Source organism: Schistocerca nitens, chromosome 5 (genome assembly GCF_023898315.1).
Source record: "Schistocerca nitens isolate TAMUIC-IGC-003100 chromosome 5, iqSchNite1.1, whole genome shotgun sequence".
Taxonomy (NCBI): Eukaryota; Metazoa; Arthropoda; class Insecta; order Orthoptera; family Acrididae; genus Schistocerca; species Schistocerca nitens.
The window spans coordinates 451,898,583-451,922,947 of NC_064618.1; the positions used below are offsets into that span (position 1 = coordinate 451,898,583).

The 24,365-nt window shown below is 39.9% G+C and overlaps 1 protein-coding gene across 8 annotated transcripts in view; it reads left to right on the forward strand.

Annotated features, from left to right (window-relative positions):
• The window catches only part of LOC126259993 (uncharacterized), a 224,743-nt gene that overhangs the window by 160,428 nt on the left and 39,950 nt on the right, over window positions 1–24,365 (forward strand). For 5 of the 8 annotated variants that reach the window (XM_049957131.1, XM_049957132.1, XM_049957129.1 and 2 more), the window contains one exon: window positions 23,702–24,045. In XM_049957131.1, the coding sequence (XP_049813088.1) occupies window positions 23,702–23,957 (256 nt within the window). In that variant the 3' untranslated portion in view covers window positions 23,958–24,045. Of the gene's footprint in view, window positions 1–23,701; window positions 24,047–24,365 lie in introns of those variants that run through there. The other 3 variants (XR_007546584.1, XM_049957134.1, XM_049957135.1) reach the window with 2 other exon arrangements.

Below are 24,365 nucleotides of genomic sequence, written 5' to 3' on the forward strand. Positions count from 1 at the left end.
TGTGTCCTGTCCAATTTGTTGCCTCGGATTTTAGGGAGAGGGTTTTATTGTGCTGCTGGATGACTGGCTCACCCAGATTTTAGGTAAGAGGTCCGCCAGTCACGAATACCTCCTTGTTTCCCTTCGGTTTCTGTCCTCCCTTCCTTGTGTTTCCTTTCCTTTTTTAGTGCATTCCTTCTCCTCTTGTTTTGCCTCTGTATGTGAGGATTTGGAACTGTGTCAGGTCTGTGTCTTTTAGCTGTTCCCCTTGTTCGCTGTCCGTCTTAGTCCCTTCACTGCATGTGTTCCTGTTTTTATGCGTTTGGGCGCTGATGACCCCGCTGTTTAGCGCCCGTAAACCTCAAACACACACACACACACACACACACAAAAATATAGCCCCTTAGGTGCCTACAAAATTCATCAGGTCACTAAAAAGAAATAGCTGTCTGGTGTTTCTAGCAGAATATTAAAATCTTGTATTGATCTATTATCCAGGAGTTATTCTTGTAATCCGTCAATGTCTAAGGATATACTATATTTCCTGACAAACTTAAATATTATGTAGTTACACCTATATATAAAACTGGAGATAAACAAACCACCTATAATTACAGACCAGTTTAACTCCTTCTAATCTTTCCAAAAATATTTTAGAAAGTGGCCTTTGTTGAAATATTGCATAATTTAACTGAGCAGAACTAGTTAACTGCCAATCAGTTTGGCTTTTGTACAGTATTTCCTACAGAGAGAGCAGTACAATACCTCGTGAAAACTACTATAAGAGCTAAACCAGAAAACTCATCCTGTTTTTGTGAGCTAGCTGAAGCCTCTGTCAAATAGATTTTTGTAATCACAATCAGACTGAAATGTCATGGCACTGATGGTACCCCTCTTACATGTTTAGAGTTTTAGCTTCACAAAAGAAAGCTGAGGGGCTCTCTGACAGACTGTGTCACAGGCATGATCCCAACCTGAGAATGGGGTAACATACTATGTGGATTCCCCAGAGATCGTAAGCTATGTAAATGATCTCCCAGCGACTGCAAAGAGTGGTTCCAAAACTTTGTTTTCTGATGACACAAACATACTGATCAACTGTCAGAACGCAGCCGTAGCAGATACAGCCAAGATGATTGCTGATTCACAGTTAATAGCTGATGTCTTAATCTAAGAAAGGTGTCTTAATCTCAGAAGGGATGATATTATACAATTTGAAACAAGCAAAAATAACCTCCTAACACCAAAAGTATACATTAGTGGTCACACACTAAATAAAATACCCTGTGTGGTCCAGTTGTATAATCAGTAGAAATGAATCAACAGATACATATACTAATCAAGAATTTTCATTAAACATGTTTTGTTCTTAGAAGAATCTCTCATTGTGTTAACATAAAGGCAAGAATGTTGATTGACTTCCCATATTTGTAATCTGTGTTGTCATATGCAGTTATCTTTTTGAGAGTGCACCTAAAGTAAATAACCTGTTTATTCAACAGAAGTGACCAATGAGAAAACTGTGTAAAGTGGATAACTGCATATCTTGCAAAAGGGTTTTTACGGACTGTGAAATTCCTACCGCTCATTTCTTAATAAATTTTATTCCAAATGGTTTTTGTTACTGTCTCTGAAAATCAGTTTCAGCTGCACTGAGGGGTACACAATCACAATTTACGGAGCAAACAAAATTATCGTGTTGCCTTTTCACTCTTGTTCTGGGTCCAGAATGGAGATGCGTTCTATAATGCAGTCGTGTTCAACAGCCTTCCTTCTAACATGAAGCGAGAATTTTGGAATCCTAACCGGTTCAAAAGAAAGCGAAAAACATACCTCATGAACTACTCTGTCTACAAATTATCAGAATACCTTGATTCAAAAACCGAAAAGTTCTGTCAGCTGCATTGCAAGTAGCAGTGTTTGTTCTAGAACTGCTTAACAAGTTGTAAAATACTGTGTTCAGCACTCAGTGTTTAAAGAGGTAAGTAATTTTTTTTTTTTTAAAATACCAGTGAAATTAAGTAAAAGTTAAACTACCAATAGGACATTAAAAAAACCAGTTCTTTGGTATAACTGAAGAGTCAGCAGCTTTCCGGATGGTAATAGCTGTCTTTCTGATCTATTTGATTAGATGTAGCAGGCCAGATGCCAGAGTGGACAGAGATAGCAGTCATAGGTGTGTGACGTGTGCTTGCTTGTGTGAATGTGTGCACATTTCTGTTTTCTACAGAAGTCTTTGACTGAAGGCTTATATCTAAGAATCTTTTCATCATGCTGTCTGCAACTCAATGTGTCATCTTTACAGTGAGTAGCAGTCAATCCTTTTCATAATATTATATCATCAGATTTTCTTTTTTTATGGATATATTATGGTATTTGCAAAAATTTATCACACATACACACACACACACACAAACACACACACACACACACACACACACACACACACACACACACACACACACACACACCTACTGGAGTAGAAAATCAGCATCCATTCCATTTTATCTCCCCATTAGGAAATTGGCAAATTCATGTAAGGAATGGTCAGTGTGAACTGTAGGAAGAGAGCTCAAAGTATTTCAGAGCTGCTGCCACTAAATAGCCAGTCACTTTTGAACTGATCTAGTAGATGTTATCACGATAAAAAAAAAAAAGTCTGATCTCGAATCCCTCTAGTCTCCCTTCACCACAAACTAAAGTAGTTGCTGTATTATATTCTGAAGAAAAATTAGATCAAAACTGTCTTCCAGTAACTGTAAAGTAATGGATATCTTGTTGGATTGGCCAACGGTTCTGTAGGACTTATAAATGCCTTATGTCATAACCATTCAATGTAAGTATATGCTGTGATACATCTGGCAGAGACAATGCTGATGTACACCTGGGAGATGTAATGTTGCATTCTTCAGCACTACTCGGAACATGCCAAATTTGTTTGCTTTGAGCAGAAAGATAAATTAAGAGTAATCGAATACAACCATAATGAAGACAATATATTTGATTTTGAATCATAAGTGAATTCTGTGATAGCATAATAAAGAAAGCCATTGAAATTAAAACAACTAATGACTTGGTAAGCTAGAATGGAGATTTCCAACTAAGATGTGTTTGGGACCCAGTTCTACCCACTATTGTGTTTTCTTGTGCTGAATTTAGAACTGTTCATTCATAGTAATTTTCTCTAACCAACATCTGAAGATTCAATGACAGTGACCACATTGGACTTAATAGGTAAAGAGCAAAGAAAGCATGACAACAGAATAGCTCTTCTGCAGTGTATTGCTTAGGAAGGTTTGATAAAAATAAAATTCCTTCAAATAATTTTAAAATTTTTTATTTCAGCCTCAGTTTACTCAATGTTTGAGTAACATGAGGTTGAAATGGATATAAAAAAATTTACTAGATGATCGGTGTGTTTCCCTAAGGTCATGCACCTAGTCTGTGTAAAATTCTTTTACTACTTGTTTAGCTTTGACTTCAGATAATAATTGCGCTGCACGGTAAAACAGTAAACGAGGACGGCTCCGATAAATGTGACTATAAAAGTGTTAACAATTGTAAGATGTGCGACAAGAAAGTGATTAAAGGTATTCGGTGTAAAGGCTGACACCACTGGTTCCACGAGAAGTGCGCTAAATGAAGCATAAAATTTGTAAATGAGGACTACATATGGACTTGTTCCACGTGTGTTAGTGATGCTGTGGAAAACAAATTTAGAAACACCATCATGGAAACAGACGAAAAAATCTGAGTACTTCAAAGTCATTTACTTACTCTAAACAACAAATACGCTACTCTGAAGAATAAGTGTACATGTGGTACAAAGGTACATCTTCAATACAAGGAACCAAGTGTAAACAAACCAGACTCCTTCTCGGTAAGGGAAGACGATTTCTCGTCTAAGGAAGATTATGGATACAAAGAAACATCGAAAGAAGTCTTCTCAGTGTCGTGTAAAAACGATTCTACGAAGAAGATACAACAGAAGAAGATGGTGAAAATATTCGGTGACAGTCACGGCCGCAACATTCGGGAACTCTTGACAGACAGTGTAAATAACGATGTTCAAATCTCAGGCATTATAAAGTCTGGTGCCAGTTTTGACAATGTGGTTGAAAGTGTTAACGAAGATTGCTCAAAACTCACAAAAAAATACAGTGTGGTGATAATAGGAGGTGCAAACAATGTTTACAGAAATGAAGCCACGGCCTTTGTTAAGAAGCTGATCACAGTGCTGCGGTTCCTGCAGTTTACAAATGTAATTATAACAACACTCCCACAAAGGTATGATCATCCGGACTGGTCATGTGTTAACAAAGAAATTCGACGAACGAATTATAAGTTAAAAAGTTTTTGTGCCAGATTTGTAAATGTAAAGCTCATAGATATTGATACTTACGAAAGAAAGTGTTTTACACGCCATGGAATGCATCACAACAAACATGGTAGGGAAAGATTAGCTGCGAATATTAACGATGTACTTGAACTGATATCTCATGATAACAAAAACAGACCTGTTATTGCAATGGAAGCTCCTTCACAGTGAAACTAATACGGCGGACCAATTCCTATGGAATTAGGTCCGAAAGAACTAACAAAGCGAGGGACTGTAAATTTGCAGTAAAAACTCACATCGGTGTAAACTTTGCCGACAGTTTAATAGATACTGTAAATTCTTTAGTCAGTAAAAATAGCTTCATAATGCACTTAAACATAGGTGGTGTGTCGGGAGAAATGAACAAACTATATGACTTAAAAATACTCTTAGGGCAAATTAACTCTGTAAAACTCGTATGTTTGAACGAACATTGGCTTAAATGGGACAATGTCAAGCTACTAAATTCACTCTCAGGATACAAGTTAGCACCGAGTTTTTGCAGAAAAAAGGGGTATGGGAGATCATGTATATTAGTTGAACAGACACAAAACTTCGAAACCAAAACGACATTCAATTGTTTAAATGTGGAACAGGTATTTGAAAGCTGTTGCATTGAGCTGTCTGAATACGGTTTACTAATCATAAGCATATAACATGTCCCGGAATGTTGGGCTACTAGGGAATTTCTAGAGAAATTTGAAACTCTGCTAAGTAGGTTGCAGGTAGGGAAACCATATAAAAAGATTGTAATTTGTTCTGATTTTAATATAGATATAGGAGACGAAAACAGATTTGTTACCACCCTGAAGCATTTGTTGGCTACAAACGGCTTAACACTAAATTTTACTAGGTACACCAGGGTAACAGCCACTTCTGCCACAAGCATTGATAATATAGTGAGCAGCAAAAATGATGGGAATACACAAAAACATGTATTAGACTTAGGAATATCTGATCACTCAGCACTTTTTATGTCATTGCCATACATAGACAAAACATATAGGCCCACAGTGCAATTGGTCAGAAATTTCAGCCAGCCAAATATAAACACATTTATCTTGAAATTAAAGGAAACCCATTGGACCTTCAGCAACCAGTGTTCATTAAACAATAATTACAACACTTTCATATCTGAATTCAAGAACATTTTCAATGAATGCTTTCCCCTCATATCAACAAATGATAAATATAATAAAAGTAAGACATGGATTACGTAAGGTATCAGGATCTCTAGTATTGGAAAGAGGGAAATGCATAAGGAAGCGAAAACCAACTGTGATGCTGAATTTATTAGGTACAAAATCAAATACAAAAAAATATTTGATTGGGTAGTTAAACAAGTAAAACAATTGGCAAACAGTAAATACATAGCTAATGCCTCAAATAAATCAAAAGCAGTGTGCCAGGTTGTCAAGAAAGAAACAGGTACTGAAGAAACGAAACATTTTAATTACAAACTAGAAATTGGTGGGAATACTATTACTAACACTCGGCACATCTGTGAAGAATTTAATAAGTACTTCATAACCACAAACAAAATTCATAACATCTTACTTCCACAAATAAGACCTGATGCAGTACTGCAGGAATCAAGAGAGTTTAAATTTACTGCAGTATCATGTCATGAAGTAGCTAACATCGTACAATCCCAAAAAAAATCTTAAATCTGTGGACTGGGATGAAATTCCAACAAATATCATAAAGGCAGGAAGTGACAGCATTGCACCTCAACTCTTTATAATAATAAACCAATCATTTGATGAGGGCTGCTTTCCAAACAGACTGAAATATGCCGAAGTCTGTCCAGTCTACAAAAAGGGAAAACAAGATGATTTAGTAAATTTCTGCCCAGTGTCTATACTCCCAGTTTTCTCTAAAATAGTTGAACGAATAGTATGTAATCAATTAGAAAAGTAAAATAAGGAAGGTAATATTATTCTCAATAAACAATATGGGTTTAGGAAGGGACGAAACACTTTACAAGCTGTAAATGAACTAATCTCCAAAGTAAGTAAATGCCTTGACAACAAACAAAGTGTATCTGGTATTTTTTGTGACCTCTCAAAGGCGTTTGACACAGTAAACCATAAGCTACTGCTCCAAAAATTGGGTACCTATGGCTTCCATGGAAAATCTATAAGATGGTTTGCATCTTATCTCAAAAACAGATACCAAAGGGTGGTGATACATCAAAAGGGAGAGAAAACTTGCTCTAGCTGGAAAGAAATTCAAGCAGGCGTGCCCCAGGGCTCGATATTAGGACCACTTCTGTTCTTATATTACATAAATGACATGCCTAGCAAAGTAAATACAGATACAATACTTTACACAGATGACTCAACTGCTGTAGTCTGCTGCAAAAACACTAATGAATTAGTAAGGACCACGAAACAAACTCTACGGGAACTTGAACAATGGATAAAAGATAATGCTATGAAATTAAATCTTGAAAAAACTCAAATCATACATTTCAGGACCAAACAAACTACTGAATGTGTATCACAAATAGCATATTCAGGTAAAGAATTGACCACAGTTGATTCTGTAAAATTTCTTGGGATAACTTTAAATAAAAACTTGCAATGGACCGACCATGTGGACAGTTTACTGAAGAGATTACATAGTTTAGTTTATGCAATGAGGGTACTACACAAAGTAACGGATTTAACAGTGAAGAAAACTGTATACCACGCGTATTTCATAACACTTATAAGATATGGAATAATATTTTGGGGTGCTGAAAAGACAAACCTCCTTCAAATCTTCAAACTACAAAAAAAAAAAAAAAAAAAAAATTCAGAGCAATGACAGGAACCAATAGTAGACATTCATGCAAACCACTATTCAAAAGCCTGGACTTCATGACAATCCCTTCCATCTTCATATATTTCATAGGCATGTGTGAATTTTGTGTTGTGGCCGAAAATGTGTGATACATTACATCTGAACCAACATTTATTACATAGAATTTAGCTTAAAATGAACACACAAGTTTTCATATGAAACAATTTATTTATTTAGAATAGATCAGTGGTTCACAGTCAATCTTGAATTTATGGAAAAAAGCAGCAATTTGAATAGAATTATATCATAGTATTTCAATGTGAAGTCCTCAAAACAAAACAAAGAAAACTTCTCTCTTTATTGCAATAAAGACTCTCTGACACTGTTTTGTTGTTAAAATAATCAAGGTCTCATTTTCAAAATGCATTTCCTAGGGGACTGTCCACTCTAGCACTGTCAGTTATACAGATGTTAAGATCTCTGACAGTCCACCCATACCATTTAGAAATTTGTTTTTGTGTTTGTGACGTTCCATGTTATTTCCATGCACAACCAGAGGTCTGCTCATCAGGTTAAACCTTATACCACTGAGGTGCAGCAGTTTCCGCAGAGTTTCTCCTCTAATGGCTGTGTTTCTCATCCGCATCCCATTGGCCTGCAGCACGCTTTGAAACTGACTTTTTGTTTAGGGATATATACCATCCTCCTGATCTGTATGGTAAAGCCAAAATCCCTGTTCTGTGTCACACACAATGTTCCTCAGTGGTTGCTGAAGAAAGCCCAAAGCTAACTGATACAGAGGACTGGTTGCACTCACCAGTACCCAGCTCAGGAACCCCAGGCTGAGGCCACACAGGAGACATCAAATTGGTGAGGGGCATGTTCATCAGCTGGAGGGGCACTGAAGCCCTTGCTGGAGGCTGTGAAGTTGCGTGCTTATCAGGCAGAGACACTGACTTGGGCAGAAGAGGAGGCTAGAACAGAGATGGCTTCATGTAACAGTTGTATGACCTCCCGCAGCAAACTCCTGGGAATAACCACCCTGAGAGCTGCGTGAAGACAAAGTAGTTACAAAGCTGATTGGAAGTGCATCCTGGAGGATAAGATGGATGAGGCAGATGACCTGCTTTAGGACAGGGTCAGATGCTGAGGGCTTGACGACCCGGGTACTAGTGATGGAAACCCATCTACCACTTGGTGGGGTGCAATATCCAATGAAAACTCATGAGCTCCTCCCAATAAAACTTGGTGTCCAGGCAGCTGGGATAATGCATCCATGTTGGCATGGCATGTAGTGAGGCAAAAGTGTATGTCATAGTGGTATTTGGAGAGGAATGAGGCCCACTGCTGCAATGTGTGGGCAGCCTTATTGGCAACCCAGGCGAACAGACTAAATAACTAGACTGATGTCTTGTGGTTAATAAGGAGTTGGAATTTGGTGCCACACAAGAAAACATGAAATTTGGTGACTTCATACACACTGTCCAGAGCTGCTGCCTCAACCTGAGAGTAATGGTGGACCTGCACTGGACTGAGAATTCTGGATGCAAATACTAAAGGTTGCTCCAAGTCATCTGGATTCCAATGGACGAGGACTGCTCCTATGCCTTACTGCAAGGCATCCATAGTCAAAACCAGTGGTTTATTGGGATCGAAAGTAGCTAGACACTAGACACAGTGCTGACCTGAGGCAGTCCTTCAGCATGGTGGTGTGGTGGAAGCCTGGTCACACACCAGAGACAAGACAAAGAAAGCCCTGTTGCAGAAAAGGAGGTAGAAAGAGTATGCAATGGTGGAAGCCCCAAGAATGAATAGGTGCTAATAGGTAATAGAAGATTTTACCCAGGAAAGCCTGCAGTTCTTGCAAGAACGAGGGATGCGGCAGGTCTGTAATGGTCCTGACTAAACTAGGGGTAGGAGCCCTGCCGTGATATGGTATGGCCCAGATAAGCAAGAGTTGGCTGGAAAAATGGATGTCTGCAGATTGTAACCTAGACCCACGACTCAGAGTTTCTGGTAAAGGGACAGGAGTTTTTGCAGGTGGTCCCTTATAGAATGTCCATGTATAGTTGAAACAGTGCAGAATAGTGGACCTGACCTGTTCCGGATAGTGTTGAAAAGTTGCGGGGAACTTCCCACCCCAAACATCAATCATTGGTGTTGTTACAGTCCGAAAGACACATTAAGAACCATGATACTCTTGGACTTCACATCCAAAGGTAACTGGTAATATGCTTCAGAAAGATCAAGTTTGGAGAACAACTGACCCCATGCTTAGTGTGTGAACAGCTTGTTTGGATGAGGCAACAGTATGTGTTGTCCACAAACAGTGAATTCACGGTGACCTTGATAATGCTGTGAAAAGTCGCAGTTTACCGGAGGGTTTCCTCAGAGTGCCAGTGGGTGTGGTCCATTCACTAGAGGAAAATGAGAACTGCAACACAAAGAGGTGCGAGCCAGTTCATCTCCGCCTCAGCTGGGAGTGTCAGGCTTTAGGCTAGCCTGAAAAAATCTAGGACGAGCTGACTGCTTCAACATTATGTAGGCTTGAAAATCGGTGGTCCACCATAGACCTTCCACAAAGACATTCTGAAATTCTGAGCACAGAGATTCCAGTGACTAACAGGGGACTTTGGCAGATACCAACTGTATGGAGTCTGTGACTGAAAGGCAAAGGCCTGAAAGAATGACAATGAGGAAGGTTCCTGCAGCAGGGCCAACTGCCACACCACCTGATACAAGGCTGGTGAAATCCATGACAAAAACAGCACATGAAATACTTATGCATCCCTAACTTGGAAGCCATGGATATGTTGCCATAGGCAGTGTTGATATGCTTCCCAATTTTCTGCCGCCTCCTCAAATGGCAGGACTGGAGGAAGAAATATTGTCGGAGATGAATGGGGAGAGAGCAACACTGGCACGGCTTGTCACATGACCATAAGAAGTGCCATCTGTTGTTGCGCCAACGTCTGAAGCAGAGACTTCATGTCACAAGAAGATGCAAAAAGCAGCCTCACAAAGAACCACATGAAAAAATAAGCCTACTCATTGCCAAAGTATTCTGACCACAAGAACTTACAGATACTAACAGACATAATACTTTATTATGTCTACAATACTTGTACAAGAAGACACTTGCCACTGGGTGGCTGCACTACTAGTCCGATAAACATAGGTCAAATCAACATGTGACTGAGAACAAGGCTGGCCAGGCCCAACTCTTTAGACCACTGGCTCACCAGTAGAGTGCACTGCGGAGAGGCTGCACACGCATCCAAGAGTGATGACCTCTGCCAGTGCTTGCATCTTTAGACTTGCTTGGTTTACTACAAAACTATCCACCCAGATCGTAGGTGTTTTGCATGTATAGCCACCTACTGGCCTACTTCTGGTCCACCACTGTGCAAATTATCTCCTCGCATTGAGCTTCAACATAATTGACTTTTACCAGTTAATCAGTAAAAGCCTCCCGTGTATTGCATTTTTATTTGGCAGTGATGAAGATGCTGGGATCGTTTATCTGTCACTAGGTGATGACTTTGATAGGATTAGGACATTTCACTTGGAGGCAGAAGCTATGTGAGGCAGCTAAGACTTCTGCAGACACCAACTATGCTGGGCAAACTGTCTGCTGTCAAGCCACTGATGAAGTGTGCTACAGTGTGTGCCAGAACAAATCACTCCACTACATGAAGCTGCTCAGAACACGCCATATTTCCTCACTGTATATTTGGATTTTGTATTGGATTTCTCTTTGGACAACTCTAACTCTGCCAGTGATAGACTTTGTTGTGCTTATGAAACGGTTGTCTCCAAACTTCTCCTGTGAAGTTGCTCATCCCCATCTCCAGGTAGCTACAAAATCCTTTACATTCTCCAGTTAATCAGTCAGTGTTTAATGACTGTGGAGTTGAATCTGAGCTCCAATTTGCAAGGCTCTCTATGGCATGAGTAATAGACAGTGTTTGTATATTCTAGGATACAAAAGTGGTGGCGATGATTCAAATCTAGTGTACTAAACCAAGACCGTATGAATCCCCAGTAATGTAATGTAATGTAGGTTCATTTGTGTAAGAAGTGTTCAATGTAATGCTGTTGCAATAACAGCAGCAGCAGCGACAGTACGAAGTTCCAGTAGCAACGTCACCATCGCCTTCTTCAGTGCCATCACCCTTCTCAACTTTTGATAAATTGAAGCGGAGATGGGAAGTTTACCTCTGTTTTGAGCTATAGTGGCAGGCAAGAGCTATTCAAGATCACATTAATCTTTGTTTTAGTAGTAGTGAGATAGTGCAAAAGCAACAGCTGTTTGCTGGCCCTTTTAGTTTATCATTTCTGCATAAATGGTGTTCATTGCCAAAATACTATGGGCACCAAAAGCATGTAGTAGCTGCTTGCCTTTAACTTAACCAGTGCCTTAAAATTGGTTAGTCTTATGATCTACAAGGATTTAGACAACAGTGCAACTTCAAATGTCAGACCTGTGAAGAATCATAAGCTGAATCTGTCATATGAGATGTGGTAGTAAGTTTAGTATTGGATCATGTAGTGCGTGATAAAGCACTAAATAAATCAGATCCAAGCCATTGTGATGTTCTAAAAATCACTCAGGCATTTGAGGTAGGTTCATTTGTGTAAGAAGTGTTCAATGACAACATTGAAGTAGCTAGCATTCAGCAACCTTATCTTTAGCACAACAAATCATTATAATTTATCCTCCAGTGTACACACACCATTATGAAACAATAAGCCAATAATGTTTAGTGATATTAATAGAGACATGGTTAGTATAGAACCAGTCAGTACAAAACTGCTTCAGTGTTGATAGGTGAGCAGATTGAAGAGTTTTTAATACACCATCAATCCTGTTCAGCTGATATGTCTTCAGTTAATTGCCATTCCTCTATGGTGATGAAAACAGACCAAGTTCAGAGTAAAAAATGTAGCATAATGTCCTGCGTCTCATGTCCCAACTTTCATAACAATAATAGCCACAAATATCTGGAATGCAGTATGCTCTGCTTCTAATAAGAGGACACATGGCAGCCGTACACCAGTTCACAGTATCAAATCTGTGTCTAATATAGTATATACAGGATCTGAACATCAATGCCAACAAAGTGGAATTCTTGGTCGACAGGGGTGCTACAGTGTTGCTTACCAATGTGGACACATCTACAGTTACATCTATACTCTGCAAACAACTTTGAAGTGTATGATACAGAGTACATCCCATTGTACTAGTTATTAGGATTTCTTCCTATTCCATTCACATATGAAGTGCAAGAAGAATGATTGATTGAGTGCTTCTGTGCATGCTATTATTATTGTAATCTGGTCCTCACGATCCCTATGTGTGTGATACATAGGGAGTTGTAGTATATTCCTAGAGTCATCATTTAAAGCAGGTACTTGAAACTTTGTTAATATACTTTCTTGAGATAGTGTACATTTATCTTCAAGAGTCTGCCAGTTTAGTTTCTTTGGCATCACTGTAACACTCTCCCACAGGTCAAACAAACCTGTGACCATTCATGCTGCTCTTCCCTGTATACATTCACTATACACTGTTAGTCATATTTGGCACAGGTCCCACACAGTTGAGCAATATTCTAGAATGGTTCACATGAGTGATTTGTAAGCAATCTCCTTTATAGGCTGATTACACTTCTCCAGTGCTCTGCCAATAAGCCAAAGTCTACCATCTGCTTCAACAGTGACAGAGCTTATGTGATTGTTCCATTTCATATCACTACAAAGTGTTACACCAGTGTGTGTGTTCTGCCACCACTTGGGAGCAGATTTTGTATCTATCCAATTAAATTATTTTGTCAAATATTGATTGTTTTCGTTGTTGTACACCCAGATATTTGTAAGAGTTGGTTGATTCCAGCAGTGACTCATTGATGTTATAGTCATAGAATACTTTTTATTTATTTATTTATTTATTGTTTTTTAAGTGCACAGTTTTACATTTCTGAATATTTAAAGCAAGTTGCCAATTTTTGCATCATTTTGGAGTCTTATCAAGATCTGCATGATTATTTATGCAGCTTCTTTCAGACAGTTCTCATACTGTAGTCTGGGCTCTCCACCACTCCAATCACCACAGCAGCAAGTGGTCTCAAACACTAAACAACCAATACCACTCAAAGGCAAAATTGTGGTGCTAGCTAGGTATAAAAACATACACTATGTGATCAAAAGTATCCAGACACCTGGTTGAAAATGACTTAGAAGTTCATGGCGCCCTCCATCGGTAATGCTGGAATTCAGTATGGATTTGGCCCACCCTTAGCCTTGACGACAGCTTCGACTCTCGCAGGCATACATTCAACTAAGGCTTCTTGGGGAATGGCAGCCCATTCTTCACAGAGTGCTGCACTGAGGAGAGGTATTGATGTCGGTCGGTGAGGCCTGGCACAAAGTCGGTGCTCCAAAACATCCCAAAGGTGTTCTATAAGATTCAGGTCATGACTCTGTGCAGACCAGTCCATTACAAGGTTGTTACTGTAGTATAACCACTCTGCCACAGATCGAGCATTGTGAACAGGTGCTTGATCGTATTGAAAGATGCAACTGCCATCCCCGAATTGCTGCGGGTAGCAAGAAGGTGCTTAAAACATCAATGAAGGCCTGTGCTGTGATACTGCCACACAAAAAACAAGGGGTGCAAGCCCCTTCCATGAAAAACATGACCACATCATTACACCGCCTCCGAATTTTACTGTTGGCATTACACACACTGGCAGATGACGTTCACTGGGCATTCACCATACCCACGCCCTGCCATCGGATTGCCAAATTGTGTACCATGATTCGTCACTCCACACAATGTTTTTCCACTGTTCAGTCGTCCAACATTTATGCTCCTTACACCAAATGAGGCATCATTTGGCATTTACCAGCACAATGTGTGGCTTATGAGCAGTTGCTCGACCATGAAACCCAAGTTTTCTCACCTCCCACTTAACTGTCATAATACTTGCAGTGGATGCTGTTTTAGTTTGGAATTCCTGTGTTATGGTCTGGATAGATGTCTGCCTATTACACATTACGACCCTCTTCAACTGTTGGTGGTCTCTTGTCAGTCAACAGACGAGGTCAACCTGTACGCTTTTGTGCTGTATGTATCCCTTCACGTTTCCACTTCACTATCACATCGGAAACAGTGGACCTAGGGACGTTTAGGAGTGTGGAAATCTCACGTACAGAAATACAACACAAGTGACACCCAATCATCTGACCATGTTCAAAGTCAGCGAGTTCCGCAGAGCACCCCATTCTGCTCTCTCATGATGTCTGATAACTACTGAGGTTGCTAAAATGAAGTACCTGGCAGTAGGTGGCAGCAAAATGCACTTAACATGAAAAATGTATGTTTTTTGGGGGTGTCCAAATACTTTTGATTGCATAGTGTACGTAGAGTACTAATATTTTTAATAATAGTGTAATCAGTGGTTGCTAACATTTTTGGCCTTGACACTTTTTTGTTACCCAAATTTCAAATTATTGAGAATGTAAATCTCGCCTCTCATACCATACCCTCCAACCACATGGAAATATCATGTCAACAATATAAGAAATTGTTTGTCCTCAGCTCAGCCGCAGTTTTGCAGACCACCTCCAGTTCTGTTTGCATGCATGAGATGTGGCAAGGACCACTAGATGTAGACACCCAACAAAAACTCATAATGATAAATAAATTGCGTGATATGTAGGTATAATATGTTACCTTTCAGTGTTAAGAGTGCAATGACCATATTTCTAATGTACTTCGAACAAACCATCTAAGGAATTCCTCAGTGGCATGAGGAATATCTACAAGTGCTCTGTGATGGACTTCAATCAAATGAGTTATGCTGTCATTTGTCTAAGTGGAGGTTTTTCTGTCCAGATATTTAGGGTGTATGTTAAGTAAAGCAAGACACATCAACCAACAATTGAGAATGTGGAAGCAATAGATATTGTGCTTACCTCCAGAAATCTGAAAGCTGTAGTCATTCCTATGAAAAATTAATACGCTTTGGGAAGTTCACACCATACATGTCTCGCATACATAGTTCACCTTTTATAAACCAACTACACAAAAGAGTATTAGTTTAATGTGGTCTACAGTCTGTTCAAAGACTTGTATGTTGTTGAAAAGTTACCTACAATCTCCACCCTGACTGGCAACCAAAACATTATCAGTGGCACAAATAAACTATAATAAACTATTCTCAGATAGAGAAGGAACAACTGGTGCCTCAGAAATTCCACATATACTTACATTGCACCAAATTTTATTTAATCGCACCCCACAAGCTACTTGTTTCCTTGCTTAGTTCCCGATCGGAGCTCCTGAAAAAGAGTGCAGCGAATACAGAGGTGAGCGTTAATCAATGTGACCTTCATTACAAGCCCACCTTTTGGTACACTAATGCAAATGCAGTGTCCTTGAACTGAAAAAAATGGTTTGATACATGAGCAGCACTACGTTTTCAACTTAACAACAATATATTGCTCGGACATTAGATGATTTCCCCATCACAGCACGTGAAGTGTCCCAACTCACAGACCAGGTATGGTGCTGCACGGGCTACTGCCTTCAGTTAATGTGAATACCCACAGCAGTTATCAAAAGGAACAGACCTAGCTTATCACATCTACTTCTCTCTCTGACACTGTCTGAATGCCAAGGAAGATGTGTTTATGGTGGAAATGGAAGAAACATACTGCCCACTCATCCTTCCACCCATGCTCTGGCCAAGAATTTTATGGTTACTCCACCAGTCACACTAGGGCATTATTTGAATGAAGTCATTGGTGTGGTGACACATATAATGACCAGACATAAATGGGGAAATCAGAAGAACAGTGCACTCTTATCACTCATGTACCCAGAAGCAGGTGGACCCTGTGCAGCATTTCCCCTCATGGCTGAAACTTGAGCACCCACAGAAGAGGATTCATGTTGCTTGTGCCAGACTCTTAAAAAGAGCAGTGTGGCAGTGGCTTGAGGATAGCCTCTACAATTTCTCATTTGTGGCTAGTTCTCAAAATTACTCTTGCAACAATCTTGGTCCTAGCAAATATGTTCACAGTAGAGGAAGCATCTCGCACAATTGTATCAATCTGGCCCTCAGTTTGTATCATCTGAGTTTGAAACATTTTGTCAGAGAAATGGAATATCCCACCAGATGACCATTCATTTCCACCCAGTATCAAATTCAGAAGTGAAGTGGCTAGTCAGGCCATAGAAAATTGAGATGGCAAGAGCAATGGAGACATAGTCTCCTACAAAAGTACAAAAAACATTATGCAGTTGCTATTATTCTGCTAGTGGTTCAAGTGTGCTGGTTTTCCAAACCAAGTTCTTCTACTGAAGTTCTCAATACCTCCTCATCCAATTGTTGGTAATACACAATCCTTTAATTACATTTGCTATAAAGAACATTTCAACAATAATGCTTTTGGTGAATCTAGATTACTTTACAATGCCCTTCAAAAAAAATGAAAGAACTTAAGCACATCTTCATTTATTTTTGAGCTGTGATCATGGGTTTCAATTATCATACCGTGTCCAATGTGGAATGTGGGCTCATTTGTCATTTCATTATAATTTATCCAACTGTTAACAGAATTAATTCTGAAATTATTTCTGTGGGTTGTGTGCAGTATTTACAGTGCTGCTCTGTGTGTAATAGACCATTCAACAGTGCTGGTAGCAGCAGTCCAACTACATTCTTTCATACGATTTCCAATGGTGCCATTCAAGTACTTAAATGAGGCATTTTGCATAGAAATTTTTCAAATTCGCATAGAATTTCAATCCATCAGATATGTTTCAGTCCATCAGATATGTTTCAGTCCATCAGATATGCTTACTCAAGAAGTATGAACAACACAGTTGACTCATTTTTAAATCATTACATGTTCAATATTCATTTTTTGTAACACTTTATTAAGATACACAATTTTCAGTTGACTACAGTTATACAATAAAAGTCCGCTGGATACATTAAAGTCAGTAAAATAATGATCTTCCAAACAGTGGGAGACAGTTTTAGCATTTGCCACAATCAATGTATACAGTCACATGTATGTTGACCAACATTCGAGTACAATGAAAATGGAAGTCAGTCCTGCTGACGCATTTGCAAAGGGTTCAAACAGACCTACTGCAACTGAATATCTCCCCTCCTCTCTCTCTCTCTCTCTCTCTCTCTCTCTCTCTCTCTCTCTATATATATATATATATATATATATATATATATCCTCCCCTCCCCTTCCCTCCCACCCCTCCCTCCCCTTCCCTCCCTCCCCTCCCTCCCACCCCTCCCTCCCCTCCCTCCCCACCCTTACCTCCCTCACCTCCCTCCCTCTGTCTCTCTCCCGCTCCTTCCCTCCCCTCCATCACCTCCCTCCCTCCGTCTCTCCCCCCCTCCTTCCCTCACACCCCTGTCTCTCTCACCCACCTTCTTTCCCTCCCTCCCCCGTCTCTCTCCCTCCTCCTCTCCCTCCCCCCTCTCTCTCCCTCCCCCTCTCCCTCCCCCCTCTCTCTCCTTCCCCCTCTCCCTCCCCCCTCTCTCTCCTTCCCCCTCTCCCTCCCCCCTCTCTCCCTCCTGCTCCCCCCTCTCTCGCTCCCTCCCCCCCCTCTCTCTCTCTCACCCTCCCTCCCCCTCTGTCTCCCCCCTCCTTCCCTCACACCCCTGTCTCTCTCACCCTACCCTCTTTCCCTCCCTCCCCTGTCTCCCCCTCCCTCCTCCTCTCCCTCCCCTCTCTCTCTCCCCCTCCTCCTCTCCCCCCCCCCTCTCTCTCTATCTCTCTCTCTCTCTCTCACCCCTCACTCCCTCCCCTCTCTCTCTCACCCCTCACTCCCTCCCCCCTCTCTCTCTCACCCCTCACTCCCTCCCCTCTCTCTCTCCCTCCCTCCCTCCCCCCCCCCTCTCTCTCTCTCTCACCCCTCACTCCCTCCTCATCACCCTCCCCTGTCTTTCTCCCTCCTCTCTCCCTCCACTGTCACTCTTTCTCCCCCTCTCCCCCCATCTCTCCCGCCACACCCCCGTCTCTCCCGCCCCACCCCCATCTCTCCCGCCCCAACCCCATTGTATGAACAATATTCTCAGGTTTAAAACCTGGAAAACAGTTGGTCAAATGGCTATCACTTCCCATTTGAAATATTTCCCATTCCACGTTGTACTTCGCCGGCCGCTAGTGGCCGAGCGGTTATAGGCACTTCAGTCTGGAACCGCGCGACCGCTACGTTCGCAGGTTCGAATCCTGCCTCGGGCATGAATGTGTGTGATGTCCTTAGGTTAGTTAGGTTTAAGTAGTTCTAAGTTCTAGGGGACTGATGACGTGAGATATTAAGTCCCATAGTGCTCAGAGCCAGATTGTACTTCCTTCCAGCTGTCTCAAAAAACTTCTGCCACTCCAGTCTCTGTATTGAATCTGAATGCTGTAAGAGCTCTCAGCCAAAAGATGTCTACACAGCACACAACACAAGAGTCTGCTTACTCCTGGATTCAAGTGAATAACCCCTCCACACTCTGCAAACTGAAGTGAGATCAAATAGGCTAACTCAATGTAGAGGTGGAACTTGAGAGTATCTTTACAACTCTGCTCTAAACAGTATATACATTATCATCGTTATGATTTTGTATTTTGTTTTTTATTTTGTCATAATAAATACTGAGCTTGTCAGACAAGAGTTAAAAAATGTATTACTATCAGATAAGTAGATACGTAAAATGATTAATTTGTATTTCATTCTTATAATTTCCATTTGGAGGATATCTTGCAGCATAACTAACTTTCAGCCATTCAAAAAGAGTTAGTAAATACATTTTTCATTGTTATTCTGAATCACATCTTGGTGGTCTCCAAAAACAGCAACAGAAAAACTAATGTTCAACTACAGCTTGTGTAAAGTTCATGCTTATGTAACTATACCTGCAGTCATCTTACATACTATATTTATGAATAGCTCGTGTAAACCAAGATTTTTTTTCCATGAATGCCACTGTGAAAGACTCTTACAAGACAACCAAAAACAACTAAATGGTCAATTACAGCTTTATTTCTTTTTCCTTCTTTTTGAAGGAACTCTACAAGAGCTTCTCCTGAATTTATGCTACCACTTCCAAATTTACTTAACTGAACAAGCATATCTTTGCAGAACATCAGTTAAAAATAAGCAAAAGAAATTAGATAGCAAACTGCCTAATCACTGTCAATAATTCTCTGGATGGAAGTAATTTCTCTCTCAAGTTTTCTGAAGGGTTTCTGCTGCTCTGTTCAACAATATCATATTCAACAAACACCTATTTTAATATTGATATCCTTGTTATGTTCTCATCTGTTTTATCTGCTCCAGTCCCCAGAGCTTGTACATAATTTTCAGTTACTTCATCCACCAATACATTCCAACAAATCATCTGCCTGTCTGTAGGCACTGCCTGAAAATCCACTATCGATAGGCCATATCCATACTTACTAAATCTTGCATGTAGGCTTTCAGAGTGAGGCTGCTGGAGAGATTTACACCAGTACTGTGGCACATGTCAGTTTCTTGTGTCACCTTTCACTTTCCTTAACAACAACAAAATACGTACACATCTTTTCCATTGATGCGCGTGTTCTTAACTATACATTACTGCTTCAAAATTTTTGTTTATTGTCACAGATTCTCTCCTTGTCATTTCTCAAATAGTGTGATTTATTTCCTTCAAAGTTTGTTCTAGACTTTTCTGCTCTTGTAGTTCACTATTTTTTTTTCATTCACTGGTAATCATTCCCCTCTAACTATTAGCATCTGTTTCCTTATACTTAACTTTTTTTACGTCCACCTTAATTTTAACCTGTAGCTTTTAATCTACCAGTAGAACAGTACTCTCTTTCCTCTTTCTCTTCTTCATATCCTTGTATACAATAACAGCCCCCAAACACCCCCTCCTCCTGCCCCCCCCCCCCTCTCTCTCTCTCTCTCTCTCTCTCTCTCTCTCTCTCTCTCTCTCTCTCTCTCTCTCTCTCTCTCGCCTATAATACTGCATCAGATGATGTATGATGCATTTCTCTGTCTTGATCAGTAGACTTGAATGAAGCAACCACACAGATATCTTTAACTGTACAGCACACTCAGCCCATTACAATATGAAATAAAGAATAGGTCACAATTTATGTATGTAATTTTCCTCTTGATAGAATACAAGATGTATTATTGAAATAGAACATAAATTGATCCATACGCCACAAGCATTACAAGTGGCTAGTCTTCTATATCGGTGAAAAATGACAGGTATAAGTTGGCAGTGCCCTATATAGAGATACATGATGATAACTGTTCCCATTAGGGCTACTAGAAGTACTAGAAGCCCATAAGTAGGAAATTACTTTCACAGGTTACAAGTTTTTCATTAATCACTTGTGGCCAATCTGTTTTCACAGTGATGGATGACTGTTTGTGTTAACAATGAGATGACAGATGGCAGGGGAATGAAACACTCTTCAAAACTGCAAGCCTGCAGACTACTGGAGCTGCAATATCAGCAACCTGGTGTATCTGTCATGCCACATGCAGGGCAGAGTTAAAATTGGAGATGAAATATTTATTTCCATAGTCACACCACATCTGGCTCAGCATATTCAGGATCCTTTAAAACATAACACTAAATAATGTGAATTCATTAGGAAAACAAATTTTCAGTATATTGTAAGAGGAATTGACTGAACAGCCAAGGGAGCCCCTTGTTTCAATCTGCATGTGTTTTCTACTTTCAATCTGTGTGCAAGGAAATACACAGCAGAACACCTCTTTGAGGACACTTTTCTTTCTTAATCATCTGTTTGAGAACAACTCTGTGTCCTATAAGAAGTCGTAGTGAGTCTTGGCTAAAGTGTTGTCATGGAACATCAAACTCTCTTAGTCTGTTACATATTCATACTTCTAAATGGTAGCCCTCTGATAAGGATCCAAAATTGACTCATTGCTTACTGGTAACTGTTGAAGAAAAGTTGTTTGGAGTATAGAAGAGCAATGGTATGGCATGCAGCTACATTTGGAACAGAGTAATTTTTGTATACTTATTTCACCAAAGAGATATGCAGAGAGAGCTTAAGTGGCAACTCACCATTCTCAACACACGTAGTAGGACAAGACTGATCCTAAGTGGTCCAGTGACATTCAAAAATTCATTGGTTTCATTCAAATACTCCATGAAATTGGAGGAGGCATCCTAGTTTTGATCCCTATGCATCGTGGCTAGTAAATTTTAAAATTTTGAGGTCTTTGAGAAACCATGCTTTAATGTCGCATAACAGTTGTTGTATAAATTCTTTCCACTGATATATTATGTCTACAAGAGATTAATGTCTTGGCGTAGATTTGACATTGCATATTTGGTTGGTACCCTGAGGTTTCACCCAACACCAATAATATTAATCAAAAATGTTTGTAATATTACCATCTCTGTTAACTTACCTGTTGGCAGTTCTTAAGATATTCTTTTCTGCAGGATAGTTATTTCTGTTACGACCTCAAATTGCAACGGAATATTATCGGAGAAAGGCGAAAACATATGGTAGAATAAAAAAAAATAGTGTGAAAATTGATCAATAGATGGCACTGTATATGTCAGAATACGTAAATGAAAACACCAGTCTTGCACATGACCCACTGGAGTTGGTATAAATACGCTGGGTATACGGCTTTTCCTCCTTTAGCGTCTGTGACATTCGCCATGACTGTCTCAATGCAGGATCACGCTCTGCTTGTAAAGCTGTATTACAAGAATGATGACTGTGCACACATCGCTCTGCAGAAGTTCTGGACACTGAAGAGTTTGGAAAAGGTGTTGGTCTGATGACTGCCATGGGTCTGGAGAAAATAATTTGGAAATCTGAAACAATGGGTTCTTTTGGTGTGCAACCTGCTAGAGGGATGAAACAAATTCATATGGCGTCACTGGATGCAGTGGCCACAGCAATGCAGGAGGAGACGAGTGGAAACATGTAGTGCACGGAGAATTGTCTGAACATTGGACATCCCCTTGAGCATGGTGCATAAAATCCTATGAATCATCCTCCTTTGCTATCCATTCAAAATTATCCATGTACACGCGTTGCTTCCTGTTGACCTGCCAGCAAGAGACACCTTTGCTTTAGAATTTCTTGCTCTCATGGAAATGGACAATGATTGGCCTTGGAAGATTTTGTGGAGAGACGAAGCCTACTTCCAACTAACAGGATATGACAAAACATAGAATTGTTGAATATGGGCCATGGAAAATCCACATCCAAATCAACCAGTATGACTTCGTCCAGAAAAGATTGCTATGTGGTGCGGGTTTAAGGCATCATTTATAATAAGGCCATATTTTTTTGAAGTGACAGGTGCTTCTGGTCCTGTCACGTGTACCATCACTGGTAAGTAATATAAGTGTCTTTTGCGCAACCACGTCATTCCAGCTCTCCAACAATGTGGATGTATGGATCCGATCATTTTTATGCAAGATGGCACACCACCGCACACTGTAAATGCAGTTTAGCAGCTGCTGAAGTGCCATTTTGGAAATACTAGAATTATCAGACGGCATTTCCCTACAGCTCGGCGGTCCCAATCAACTGACCTTAATCCGTCTGACTTCTGGCTGTGGGGCTATCTGATAGATGTTGTGTTCAGTGTTCCGAATGCAATCTTAGCTGCAGTGAAGGCACTCATTGCGCAACACATTCTGAATGTGACCCCAGAAATACTTCGATCAGTTGTGGAACATGCTGATTCTCGATTTCAACATGTTGCGGAAAATGGTGGACAACATACTGAACATGTTTTGCACCAGTCTCTCAAAAATTAAAAGTCCAATTTGATTTTGATTGATGCTTTTTATGCGGTTTTTGGCCCCAGGGCAAGTAAAAACCGATGTGATTATTGCTTATTATTTGGTGTCTGGCCTCAGGACAATTAAAAACTGATGTGAGTGATGCTTTTTATGCGGTTTTTGGGCTCAGGAGAATTAAAAACCAATTTTTTCCATCCAATGTGATATGACCTTGCTGTGGTGAATGGACTGGCGTAACTAACAGTATCACATCTGTACACTCATGCACACTGATTAGTACAGTTTGTTTAACATCAAATGTACACTTTAAGCATTGTTGTATGATTCAGTTGTCATTTGTAATTGACCACTATTAAATTATGATGCTTACAGCTCCATCTATTGCTACATTTTGTAACTATTTATTTTTCTTCTGCCATATGTTTTCTCCCTTCTCTGATAATATTCTGTTGCAATTTGACATTATTCCAATCAGTGATGTTATTTCTACAGCGGTTTGAAAATTTAACTTTAATTTCAAAATTTCTACATTTATTAATTGTATAATATAACTTAACTTCTGGTGGTGTAATGAAGTAAATATAATTAAAGTATAATTTACATATTTATTCTGTTTAAAAATTTAATGATACTTTAAATCTTATAACACAGTAAAAATAATAATGTAGTTTATTTGCTTCAATTCATATCAAAATATGCTTAGAACAATGCTTTTGTCTCTGTTTGGCAGGTGGGGAGAACATGAGCTGTTTCCTCCAACACTAGACCCAGCAAATCTTGCATCCCGTAAAAGCAGCTCTTCTACAGATTCATCCTCCAGTCATTCATTGCACAGTCGTTCAACGACAGGGTCCGAGGGTGGTGCAGTGAGTTGCTTAATCTGTTGTTACCTTCTTGTAACTGCTATAATAGTGAACATTGTTTTCATAGTCTTTAGGCAAACCAGTTACCTAATCGCCAGGGCATTCTGTTACTGCTACAGTTGATCAGTATAAATCAAGAGTCACATTCTTCAGGAAACCTTTATTTCATTTTGTATATGTGAAATAAAATTTTAGTACCGCTGTACATATACTTCAGTGCTGTATGCATTTGTATGTAGGAAGAAAAATTATTTATCTTGAAAGTGCTGAAGTGTATTTTTGCTCATCTTCTACGCAGATGAAGGTGAAATATAGTTTTACCACATGAACAATAGTTGATATGGGAAAGATGAGTGTGGCTTCAGTTGCCAGAGGCTGCAGTCACGTGTGTGAGGAGTTGCATTTTCATGATCGTGTGTGTGTGTGTGTGTGTGTGTGTGTGTGTGTGTGTGTGCGTGTCGTCTATTTTTGACGAAGGCCTTGTTGGCCGAAAGTGACAGTCTTTTTGTTGCGCCTATATGCGACTCAGCA